Genomic DNA, 11,734 nt, shown 5'->3' with positions numbered 1-11,734 from the left:
CAACACACATACTTTCGTTTCATGAATTGATCAAATTGCCTTCCCAATGCTTTACAAAATGTATTATCAAACTGACTTTTAAACTAATAAAATAGGTAAAAATGAACTCTGGATAATTACACTTAATTCAAAAACTTTTGAAGTGTAAAACATGAAGTATACTGTATTTAGCGACCACATTTTTAAATATATTTCTTAGTTGTAACAAACATATGAAAAATAGTAGTTGTAAGCTAATATATAACAAACTCAACCTCAATTATTGATAATAAGCTACAAGTTGCATAAAAATAGAATGCAGGGGAATAGCTAAATTGTGTTGGAAATTTTTCTTGTAAAGTAAATATTAAAAAAATATTGGAACGTAAGAACTTGTAGGGTAATATGGCCACTTCACAGGACCATGCAGCTAGAAATTTAGTTTCTTGATCTAATTTTACCGGGTTGTGAAATTTGTAATGCCACGGAGAGTAAATTGGTTCAATTAAAGATTTAGGGAGGGCAACGTGAGGAAAAGGTATTTTTCAAGGGTGTTATTTGAAATTAATCCTAAAATTAATATTTACAGTTTGAATCCCAATCCTGCTTATATAGAAAGAACTCAGAAACAGCCAAACTTCAGAGAATCTGGATACAAATGCAGAAGAGAAGATTCACCTTCCTCAGCTTAAACCTCACAAAATTCATGCCCAAGAAACGAACAACAACCAGGTAGTTTACTTTGGTAGATGGCAAAATATAACTGATCTCTTAAGTTCTTGGTTTCAGAGTTCTACAGGTCAGATGACAAAAGTTCAAAACGTTCCAGTCCACCTATTATATGGTTCAAAAGAAACAACTACCACCGTTCACTATTGTTCCTTCCGTATCTGCTTCCAGTGTTCCAAGCACTATGAGAAGATTTGTCAACATATTGGCCTCTCCCATGAACCTGTTGCCGAGGGGATGCAGAAGAATTAGAAGACTTGTGAAAATATTGGCCTCTCCCATGAACCTGTTGCTGCGGGGATGCACAAGAATTAGAAGATTTGTGAAGATATTGGCCTCTCCCATGAACCTGCTGCCCAGGGGATGCACAAGAAAATGGCTGGCTCTGCCTCCAAGCAGGACTTGCATTACTTGTAGAACTAGACTGCCACGAGTCCTTGTCCGTATTTTGCCATCTGCTCCAGCTATTATCTGATGCAGAAGTATTTGATTGTTTTTGAAGCCTCCAGTTATGACCGCTAGCAGAAGTTGAGGTACTTGATGATAGAAAGGAACGGTTTCCTACACAATGAGCATATGACTTCAAAGCTGGAACTGGCCCTGTTTGAGTAGTAGAGTTGTTAAGTTTTCCTCTACCAACACTCCATCCAGTGCCAGCAAATTTGCTGATGACTGCAGGTTCTTTGTTCTTTAGGCTAGATTTCTGAACATGGTTCCTATTCACCAATGCTCTGTTGGGAGCGCTGCCATTGTATTCATGCCAAAGCTCTCTCTTCACTATATCTGCTTCAGATATTGACTGCACGGATATATAGTGATTCAAATTTTATAGGCATTTTAACAAGTCAATCAGCATTTGTCTACTCTATTAATGAAAACTATTATTTCCAATTCCAACATCTACATCATGCTTGAAGTTTGCAATTTATCAGTTTTTTCATTTTTGATCGGAGTTATCAAACTGGCTTTGAGAAGAAATGCTTTCCCTTGGTAAAGTTGACAAGATTTTTATTCCTTTTGAGGAGAACTTGACAGGATTAAGCTTGTCCAGCAGATAAATGCATTTGCGTACCTCCTCTGGAATATTTACTCCTTCCGCAAGATGCCGTTTAGGCACATAGTCCGAAGGAAGCTTGTAGAATGCACAGCTACAGGCAAACAAAAACAGGAGCAGTGAGCATCTATCCAACGGGAAAACTTCTCAAGATTGACAGAGATCGGCGATTGCTTACAAGACATCTTGATCTGCTTCACAAAGATGCATGAACCCACTCAGTCCATCGCTGAGGATAATGGCACAAACAGATCCACCATTGTTAATCCATTGTTGCAACTGTGAAGACAAGCTTATACGGTATACAATTGACTCATCACGCAAATTCAGCAATCCAAACCACCTCTTGCAAGGTGTTGGAATTGAATGCTGATCCATACTCTTGGATAACCACTAATATTTTTGGTTTCAAGGGATAGATAACAATCAGATCAAACCAGCAAATGGTGATATTTTACTTTGTTTCACTTCTTAACCATGATAAAGCTACTTAATCAACACATCAGAAATGCTATGCATTCGATTTGGCCAATGACATTTAGGCACAATGGAGAAACCTGTTAGTTACCAGGTCACAGATTTAAGTTACTTTCAGTAAATTTCATGCACGAAACTAGGCAGACAAAAAGACAAAAATCGGAAAAAGTAAAAGGGATGATTTACTTACTTCAACATGTCATTGATCTTGATATAATCATTCGGCATGAAAGATGTGCAATTTTTGTAGACTGAACTAATTTGTTCACCCAAACCACTAGAACTCCCTATGAACAATTGATCAGCAGTCTCAGCATTCCTCTCTTTCTCATGGTCCTACGTAGCGTGAATGAAGTTAAACATATCGTCAAAACCAAAGGTCCAAGTGTATCAAATCCACATGCAGTGGTACACAGTACACACAGCTTCAGCTTCAGTGAGATTGACTATAGCTATTAGTTAAAAAAAAAAAAAAAAAATTTAACATGTGAGCTTGCTACATGCTCAAACATAGGCTTTCAGATTAAGCAATGTGTATCTAAAAACCGTCAACAAGGAAAGAAGCAGACTACCAAAGCAAATACAGATATATCAAATGGAAATATTCCAAACCTTTAATTCTGTTTCAGCCTTTTTAGTCTCTACTAGGAGGCGGTCTTCTTGAATGAATGGTAACTTGCATATAGCCTGAAAGGAAGAAAATTTTGTGTAAAAGATTCAAAGAGATAAGTTGTTTAACTAAAATTGTGTAAAAGATTCAAGTTGTTTAACAAAGAGATAAGTTGTTTATAGATATATAGGACAAACCTGCCACATGAAGCGCTTTCCATCTGCATCCGTCTCAAAACCTGAACATCAAATTTTCAACATGAGTAATATAGTCAATTATATTCTGGTTAACCTACTTTAAATTGATTACAAACATCAGAAGTAGCCTTACGGGCTGGATAAAATTCAAGAATACTTGAATCTGCATCAACCATAAGTCTCTTGTATGCTTCAGGAAGAGCGTGGCAACTATTTGTCACTCGTCAGAAGTCGGAGAATAAAAGAATACGGTAAGAATAAAAGTAATCTCAAAATGATTCCAATACACAAAAATCAGGGTGGCAAATTACCTTTTTGGAGGGAGGACAGCCAAGAGCTGATCAAAAGGTTTCAGAGGTAGACCTTTTTGAAATTTCACATTCACTTGAGTAAGGCCTTTTAGGTCCGAAGCAAATGGACCATAATGAAATGGATAAAACCTAGTGGGATACAATGGACGGAACATATATTAGTGAACAAGTCTATCTCAATCCCAGAAATTTGCAGAATTTTTCTTACCAAGTCCATGATGGAACTCCAGAAAAGTAGTACTTTAGGACCCAACACAGTCCTTCAGTGTACTTCGCTACCTAGAAATCAGAATTGTGAAATCACTAGAAATAGGTGCAATACTAAGCAAAAGAATCAGTTGCTTTTTCCTGATAAAAATCAACATAATGCTCCTATGCCATGCGTTGGGATTGTATAAGCTAGATACTTGAAAAAAATCTTCCTCATGCTTGAAAGAATGTTTATATGTCTCAGCATAATCTAATGAACAACTAATGCTTTGTCACCAGAAGATTGATCTCATTATTACCTATAACAATAGTAAGGAGATAAGATAATACAGCATGTAATATCATACCAACGATCTACGTCTCTGTTCCACCTCATCTGTTTTTGCAGAAAATTTAACTTCATAGTATCTCTTTTTCCATCCTTGAACACCCAGTTTTACCTGGAATGAGTCCAAATATTCATCTGTCATCTTCAATCATCAAAAATCTAATGAACTGCCTGACAAAAGATATCCACTTCATTAACCTTATCTGAAATAACGCCACCATTTCTGAATGTATCTGACTGGTGCTGGATGCGATCTTTCAACTCTTGCATTAACTCTTTTGTATTGTTCAGAACCTGAGGCATTAGAAGCGAAAACTATGAGATAGACAGCAGACTAAAATAAATGAAATAATTATAAAAACAAATGCAAATAGAAGAGATATACAGTGATGAAAAGAAGTACTTCAGAGAGAGTAATATCTTACTTCAGAATAATCAGTTAAAGATATATCTTTTTCATCTAAACCACTTGTAGAATCCACAATCTCCGACACTTTTCTATCCTGAAATGCATTATCAGTATTTCCTAAGCTGCTCCACAAATTTGCTTCAATAGATCCATCATCTTCAGTATCCTGCTAGACAAGAATTACAGGATATCCCAATTAATTTTATGTAGCAGACAGCCTCAGGCCAAGAAATGCTGGCCACACTGAATCATTCAATTGTCAACACTCACAGCATTCAAAAGTTCTGATTGGATCCTCCTGAGCTTTCTTTCCTTGATTTCTAATCTTTTCTTGAATATTTTTTCTTCATACTCACCCACTGAAAGTATAAATTTCTCGACCCTTTTCAATTTTATATATCTGCCTTTCTTGTCCTCAATCTGCTTTCAGAAATTATATTAAAACAAAGGCGGTTAAACGCCCAAGTTGCAATTGCAGTAATTCATTGCTTAATACAAGATAATGTTAGGTACCCAATGTGTATCAACCAAGTATCCACCAAGATTCTTCATCTCTTTCTTATAAACATACATCAGTAAATCAATTGCACCCTGTAATCATAAGTAAGAAGAATGTATAAAGCAAGAAAACATAATTATTTCAAGACATCTAACTGCAAAATCAGAGACAGTACTAACCTCATGGATTTCTAGAGTGGGCATGTGGGGTAAGAAGTCATTGCCAGTGAAGAAACAGATGAATATGAAGTCATCAATTATACGCTCCAAATCTATGTTCAGATTCTCAGGAGGATCGCTTATGTTCAGATCGATATGCAGGTACTCCCTGAGGAGCCAGATATGCAAATACTGCAAACACAGTTTCAAAGAGAGTCAATAAAAAAACAAGTCATTTTCCATTTTCCCTTTTCTCTGTCAAAACATGATTGCAATGTTCAACCATTGGTGCAATAATACTAATGTTTCTCAGGTTTGTTTCTCACACCTGAAAAGGTTTTTTCATCACAGGCAATCTTCTATTTAATTTTTTGCTCGCTTCACTGCAACTGTCTGATTTCTCTGACGCTGATACTACCTCAATGTGGCAGGAAGCGGGCTTTGGCAGTGATTCTGACTTGTCTACAACCTTTGGCAAATCACAAACATTGGAAAACAGAAGTTCTTCATTTCACAACATGTTAAACACTAGGACATCTTAGAGCAACTATAATTAAGCAATAAAGTAGAAGAATCTGCATTAGAATCACAAGTTTTGGAAACAGTTCCAACCTGCTTAAACCATCCCCTACACTTTCCTGAATATGATTCTGCTTTGTGGGCACTACGTTCAAGTTCTGACACTCCATTTAATATTTCCTCCTGAACAAGAACATCCTGTTTTGAAAGACAACAAATAATTTAACTCAAGACCATATGGATTAACAAATCATGGAATTTAACAAGTACGCAGTATCTAATTAGGCGAATTATGGTAGCACCAAAAAAAAAAAGCAGTTGATTGTAGCATTACCTCTCTCAATATCGAAAAATGCACCTCATGCGTTGCCAAAGCAAGCATGATTAAATCAGCGTCCTGCATTCAAATCAATAACTTTAGCTTGCCAATTTTCAAGTTCAAATAGGCTAAACTTCCTATAAAATATTCATCAAGGGGAAGGTTAACTAGCTACCAGGCCATATAGACAATGCTGGGTATTCGGATCATAACCTTCACTGCTGCGCTGAGCACGAATGAAAGACATTATCTTATGTTCCCCTTCGCTAGGAACATTTGCATCCGAGAGAATCACCTACAATTTTTTCAAGTGATTAATGAAGTACATAATTAATCGATGAATCTTGCATTTCAGACCAATAATTAATTGATGAATCTTGCATTTCAGACCAATGTTGTACGTAATAACAATGCACCTTGATTTTGCTCCAGCGCGAATCATTAGTCATCCGGCGCTTAATATAGTTTTGCAGTTTCTTAGACAATAAGTACATAAATTCTGTGCCTGGAGTGATAATATTGGAATCAGACAATTCTGATTCTTCTCTAGGCAAAACCTTCTTGCCTTCCCTTTCAAATTTTTTCCTCAGCTTCGTTTCCACCTCTTCCTGAATTAAACATCAGTGAAAATAATTGTCAATATGGCATAACCAACGGTGGCCAAGCCAGACAAAATCTTCAGTGAATTTTCATGTATAAGAAGATAGCCACCGATACATTAAACTCCGTAATTAAAACATTGGTTTTGTACTTGTAACATATATTTTGTTACCGGTTCATTTCATTAGAAATCGTTATCAGATCACTCATAGCCACTCCTTCATAATTAATTTCCACCAGTTATTGGTGTAAAAAGGGTAAAAACAAAATTTTTTTGTGCCAGTTAACTTAGCATGTTAAAGTAAAATCTTTCGAAAATTTTATACTCGGAATTGAAAATTTTCCCTTGGTGAATTGAGGCACATGCCTCCACTAGCCAAAGTGTAGATCCTCCACTTCAGTTGTAACCAATTGTAGATTTTCTAAGGCAGCGTTCAACCACTTGTTACTCGGATTTAGCTATCAAATCCTGCTAATACAGCAGCTATTCTAGTGCCAAATGCAGAATTGGACATTGGTACATCGGGACAAAGGCGTTCGACTATCCATCATAGTTGAAATTCAGAATTTTATCCTATAAAAGAATAGCCTCATCTGAATATTACGCAATTGGGATAATGAACCAAACATTGACTTGATTAATTGTTGCAATCAAGAAAATTACTCACAGCAGCTTCATTATCCTTTGCGGTTCGAAACCGTCTTGCTCTTTGTTGATTCATCTTGGCTCGGGGAGCCACCCCATCTGCCTCATGAAAATTGTCAATTAATCAACTAGTTATAATCTCTCCCATTTTTGTTGTTTTGTCTTTCGAAAGCCAATGATGTGAAATTAAATTTGACATTGATCAAAATGGAAAAATTAACCTACCTATGGCCATGTACAAAAGTTTACGGGGTTTAACGATGTTGAAGAGTTGGTCGATATAGTCGTAGATGTTGGAGAACACATCTTCAAATGTACTAGGAGGAAACAACTGAAAAAAGTATTACAGTAGTAAACCTTAAGCCTCTGATTAATCCCCAAAAAAAAAAAAAAAACTTGGTCACTAGTAAATAAAAAAAAAAAGAACAATGGGGAAATCTTTTTTGTAAAAGGAGAAAGACAATAGATAATTATGGTAGCTTACTAAACAAAACATGAAATTTTTATGCAAATACAACAGAAGTCATCATGGAAACCAACAAAAGATAAACACGTACGAGGAAACTCAAAAGAAAAATGCATGAAGGAAAACGAAGAGAGAGAGACCATATCTTCTGGATGGAAACAGGGATGAATGATTCCATTCATGTCAAGGTAAAGATTATCGAACTCTAAGCCATGGTGATTTTCATCTGAATTAGCATCAGATACTATCTTTGGATATTTTTGAACTAACCATCGGAAAAATGATGGAACTCCCATGTTGATTTTCTTTCTTCTATACTACTTTCCTCTTTACAACTTTCAAGTTTCCTCTGCTTCTCTCTTGCTTTACTTCTATGATTCTATCTCTATATATATGACCCGCATAGCATGGACGCAACTAAATTAGCATTAATTACACTGTTTTGTGGTTGGCAGGAGGCAAAAAACCTTTGGAGATTTCAGGAAAAAAGAAAAAAAAAAGTGGTACACTTTGTTGGCAACTTTGTTTGTTTACACTTTTTTTTTTTTTGTACACTTATTTAAAATCAGTTTCGATAAAGAACACCTTGTGAGCTAGTGGGAGTTGTTTTCTACATTAACTTTGCTAAAGTAAAGATTGAAGGACAAAAGTCTAGTATAGGAGTCTAAAAATTATGAAGTTTTTACAAATAATAAAATTAAAATTATTATAAAATTTTGAGTTTATTTTATATATACCAATAGCTAGTACATACATTATTATTATTAAATGCAGATATATATATATACAAAATCTAAATTTTAAATTCGAATTCTAATTAATTTTAACAGTGATAATATATAAATTATCAGTAAAGAAAATTAATCTTAAAGTTTTTCTTCTACTTTTGTCACTCTCTCTTTGCCTTTTTAAATTTTTTCTTTTTCTTTTATTTTGTGAAATCCCAAGAAGCTTAGGCTTGAAGAGATGCAAAGCTAGAAAATTTTTGGAGGAATTAAGGAGGCGAAAGTGAAGGTGACGACCTTTGTCGCTTCATATTGACCAACAATGAGATCAAGGAAAGAGGAAAAAAGGAGAAAAGCAAAAGGCCTTTTGCTGTTCTGCCAGCATTTGTGCAACTTTCGAGAAGATTAAAGTTGAAATGCGTCTTTGATATGAAAGGAGCCTGTCTCTTGAAACTTTCGAAGGGTAAATCATTTGTTCGGGCGAGAATTATTCAACGATGGACGCTTCGTTCTTAAGCAACTTCCGCACCATAATTTGCATTGTTACCACACAGGTTTCAAATTTTAAAGAATGGACCACAACTAATTTGGTATTCATGGTAGACTGTAGTAAAGGATGTTTCTTCTTATTTTGGGATAATTTCAGACAGCTCTCCTCATACTTTAAAAATTATATATACCTCCACTAAAACATAGATTTGGGTTTTACCTCGATGATATAAGATCAAAAAAGTATATGAATGCTGAAAATTGCCCTCATCTAAATTTTCTTAATATGGATAATCATTAAAATATTTTAAAAAGTCAAGAATATACTTGTATACTACCGAAATTATGAGTTTTATTCCTTAACCAATGTTTTGATGTTTTCCAACTCCATGATTTTTTACATCCACCCAAACTTTCATACTTTTATCACTTTTTCTTCTTTCAAACAAACTCTTTGTTGTAGATGTCAAAATTCACCGTCGTAATTCTTACCTTCATAATCTTTATCTCTCTATAGATTTCTTCCGTGTATTGCCTATCAAACCGTTAGTCATAAAACCACAATCCTTACCTTTTCCCCACTCAAATGGCCAAGCCCTCAGTTACCAAAATTCTTCTAATCTCTACTCTCAATATTTGGGTTGGTCATCCTAAATCAGCACACATTTTTTCTTTGAATTGACACAATTTTATTGAGAACAAATTTCATATCTATTAGAATGAACCAAACAAAACATCAACAAAGTGCAAGTTTGGGATAATAGTTTTAATATAGTCTATCATATTATACTTTTCCATAATTCACATTTTTTAAAGCTTTTGGAGCCTCTGATGCATAGACAAATTTGGAGGATGTTGGAAACTTTTCAAAATTTGTATGATGTACATACATGAAATTCATTGATTTTTGGTACATGTATAGTATTGTGAATGTTTCTAAAATGTACATTCATTTATGAATGTATTCATGTATATGGGAATTATTGAATTAAAGGATAGATTCATGTTTTGATCTAATGATCATGAGATGCATGAATTAAAGTGCATGAATGTGTACACAATACTTTGAATCTATTCATACACAATACTTTGAATCTGTTCATACAAGTGTTAAATGAGATCCTTTGTTTCCCAAACAATCTTCCTATATAAAGAGGTCAAGTAGAGAGTGGTTTGCTGCAGAAAATCACTTTCCTACTATCCTTACTCTCTCAAAAGCACTCCTTAGTTCACAAAGGATTTGTCTTGCTTTGTGCAAGAGTTTAACACAAACAAAACTTCATCTTATCCTAAAGGATATTTGTCAAAGGTTATTGCACTTTATATCGGACAAATAAAGCCTAAAGGAAAGTGATTTCTATCACGATTTGAAGCCAATTCTTGTCACAATATTTGCCAATTCTTTGCTTTTTACCCAACAATCTTTAGGCTTTATTTATACTCTACAATGGCTGGTACCTTGAAAGATTTGGCATCCAATATTGTCAAGCTCGAGAGGTTTGATGGAGGGAATTTCATTCGTTGGCAAAAACGTGTTCGTTTCCTTCTCACTGCACTCAAAGTGGTCTATGTTTTGACCACATCGAAACCATTGATCAATCCCGATGAAGAAACTCTTGAAGACATCCGAAACCGTCAGAAATGGGAGAACGACGATGAAATATGCCGTGGTCACATCCTCAATACCATGAGTGACAACCTGTTCGATGTCTACCATTCAATTGCTACCGCCAAGGAACTTTGGGATCGATTGGAGTCCAAGTACATGCAAGAAGATGCTACAAGTAAGAAGTTTCTTGTCTCGTCTTTTAATAATTATAAAATGGTAGATAATAAGTCTGTTATGGAGCAATTTAGTGAGATTGAAAGGCTTCTTAATCACTTCACACAACACAATCTACACATGGATGAAGCCATTATTGTTTGCTCTATAATAGATAAGTTACCACCTTCTTGGAAAGATTTCAAAAGAGACCTCAAACATAAGAAAGAGGATATCTCTCTTGAGATTCTTGCTAAATCTCTTCGAGTAGAAGAGGAAATTCGCATGCAAGAAAAGAAGGATAGTCAAATCCTTGAAGAGAACAAAGATTCTACTTCAAAAGTGCATGTGATTGAAGAGAGGCAAACTGAAAAGTCTCAAGAAAGCAAGAAGGGCCAACAACCCAAGAATCAATCCAAGAAAAGAAAGAAGGGACAATGCTTCTATTGCAAGAAAGAGGGACACTACAAGTCCGAGTGCAAGATTCTTCAAAACAAGAAGAAGAAACAAGAGTCTTCCCAAAACACAAGCAAAAATCTTGTAGCAATGATATCTGAAATCAATATGATTGAAGATGATTTTGCTTGGTGGGTTGATTCTGGAGCTACGCGACACGTGTGCAACAATAGAACGTTCTTCAAGTCCATGAAACCGGTGGATGAAAGCACCGTTGTTTACATGAAAAATTCTGCTACAATTCCGGTTCAAGGCATTGGAGAAGTAGAATTAAAATTTACTTCCGGAAATGTTGTAACCTTGACAAATGTGTTTTATGTACCGGAAGTTAGGAAGAACTTGGTGTCGGCTGGGCTGTTAAATAAATTTGGCTTTAGACTTATATTTGAGTCTGACAAATTTATTTTGTCTAAAGGTGGTATGTTTCTAGGCAAGGGTTATCTTTGCAATGGGATGTTTAAGTTGAATGTACTTGCTATTAGAAATAATAAGAGTGATATTATTTCTGCGTATTTGGTTGAGTCTTCTTTTGAATTGTGGCATAATAGGATTGGTCATGTTAATTACAAAAGAATGCATGAAATGATGAGACTTGATTTGCTGCCATATTGTGATAAGATTGAAGGAAAATGCAATACATGCATGCTAACGAAAATCACAAGAAATTCGTTTCCTAAAGTTGAAAGATCATCTAAAATCTTGGATCTTATTCATAGTGATGTATGTGATTTGCATGGTACTCCTACTTTGGGTGGTAAAAAGTACTTTATGACTTTTATTGATGATTATAG

At 35.1% G+C, this 11,734-nt stretch overlaps 1 protein-coding gene across 7 annotated transcripts; it reads right to left on the bottom strand.

Annotated features, from left to right (window-relative positions):
- Positions 1 to 568: 568 nt before the first annotated feature.
- On the bottom strand, positions 569 to 7,979 carry LOC113741824 (5'-3' exoribonuclease 3-like). Of its 7 annotated transcripts, none has more exons than XM_072075307.1 (23): positions 7,652 to 7,967; positions 7,271 to 7,376; positions 7,068 to 7,144; positions 6,216 to 6,407; positions 5,975 to 6,094; positions 5,815 to 5,877; positions 5,574 to 5,678; positions 5,290 to 5,430; positions 4,983 to 5,153; positions 4,818 to 4,895; positions 4,575 to 4,724; positions 4,321 to 4,473; positions 4,094 to 4,189; positions 3,915 to 4,007; positions 3,566 to 3,636; positions 3,358 to 3,486; positions 3,180 to 3,256; positions 3,047 to 3,087; positions 2,852 to 2,926; positions 2,430 to 2,575; positions 1,941 to 1,991; positions 1,781 to 1,856; positions 569 to 1,507 (listed from the first exon to the last, which is right to left on the bottom strand). In XM_072075307.1, exons 1-23 carry the CDS (start codon positions 7,805 to 7,807, stop codon positions 839 to 841), a joined length of 3,036 nt encoding a protein of 1,011 aa, XP_071931408.1. In that variant the 5' UTR covers positions 7,808 to 7,967; the 3' UTR covers positions 569 to 838. The 7 variants fall into 7 exon arrangements, 6 of the variants coding, with proteins under 6 accessions (XP_071931408.1, XP_071931412.1, XP_071931425.1 ...); XM_072075311.1 differs by having other exon boundaries at positions 4,321 to 4,470; positions 7,652 to 7,965; XM_072075324.1 differs by adding an exon at positions 6,763 to 6,973 and having other exon boundaries at positions 6,216 to 6,403; positions 7,271 to 7,795.
- Positions 7,980 to 11,734: the final 3,755 nt, after the last annotated feature.

Source organism: Coffea arabica, chromosome 1c, assembly GCF_036785885.1.
Source record: "Coffea arabica cultivar ET-39 chromosome 1c, Coffea Arabica ET-39 HiFi, whole genome shotgun sequence".
NCBI classification, from domain to species: domain Eukaryota; kingdom Viridiplantae; phylum Streptophyta; class Magnoliopsida; order Gentianales; family Rubiaceae; genus Coffea; species Coffea arabica.
The sequence above is the reverse complement of the archived record's forward strand: the minus strand, read 5'-3'. Positions and strand labels throughout refer to the sequence as shown.

Bases quoted from the DNA above. Each gene is read 5' to 3' on its own strand.
- LOC113741824 (XM_072075307.1), bottom strand. From the start codon at position 7,807: ATGGGAGTTCCATCATTTTTCCGATGGTTAGTTCAAAAATATCCAAAG. The intron at 4,474-4,574 runs GTGAGTGTTGAC...ATTCTTGTCTAG, and splicing joins AATCAGAACTTTTGAATGCT to CAGGATACTGAAGATGATGG. The intron at 3,257-3,357 runs GTAATTTGCCAC...AGTGACAAATAG, and splicing joins GCTGTCCTCCCTCCAAAAAG to TTGCCACGCTCTTCCTGAAG.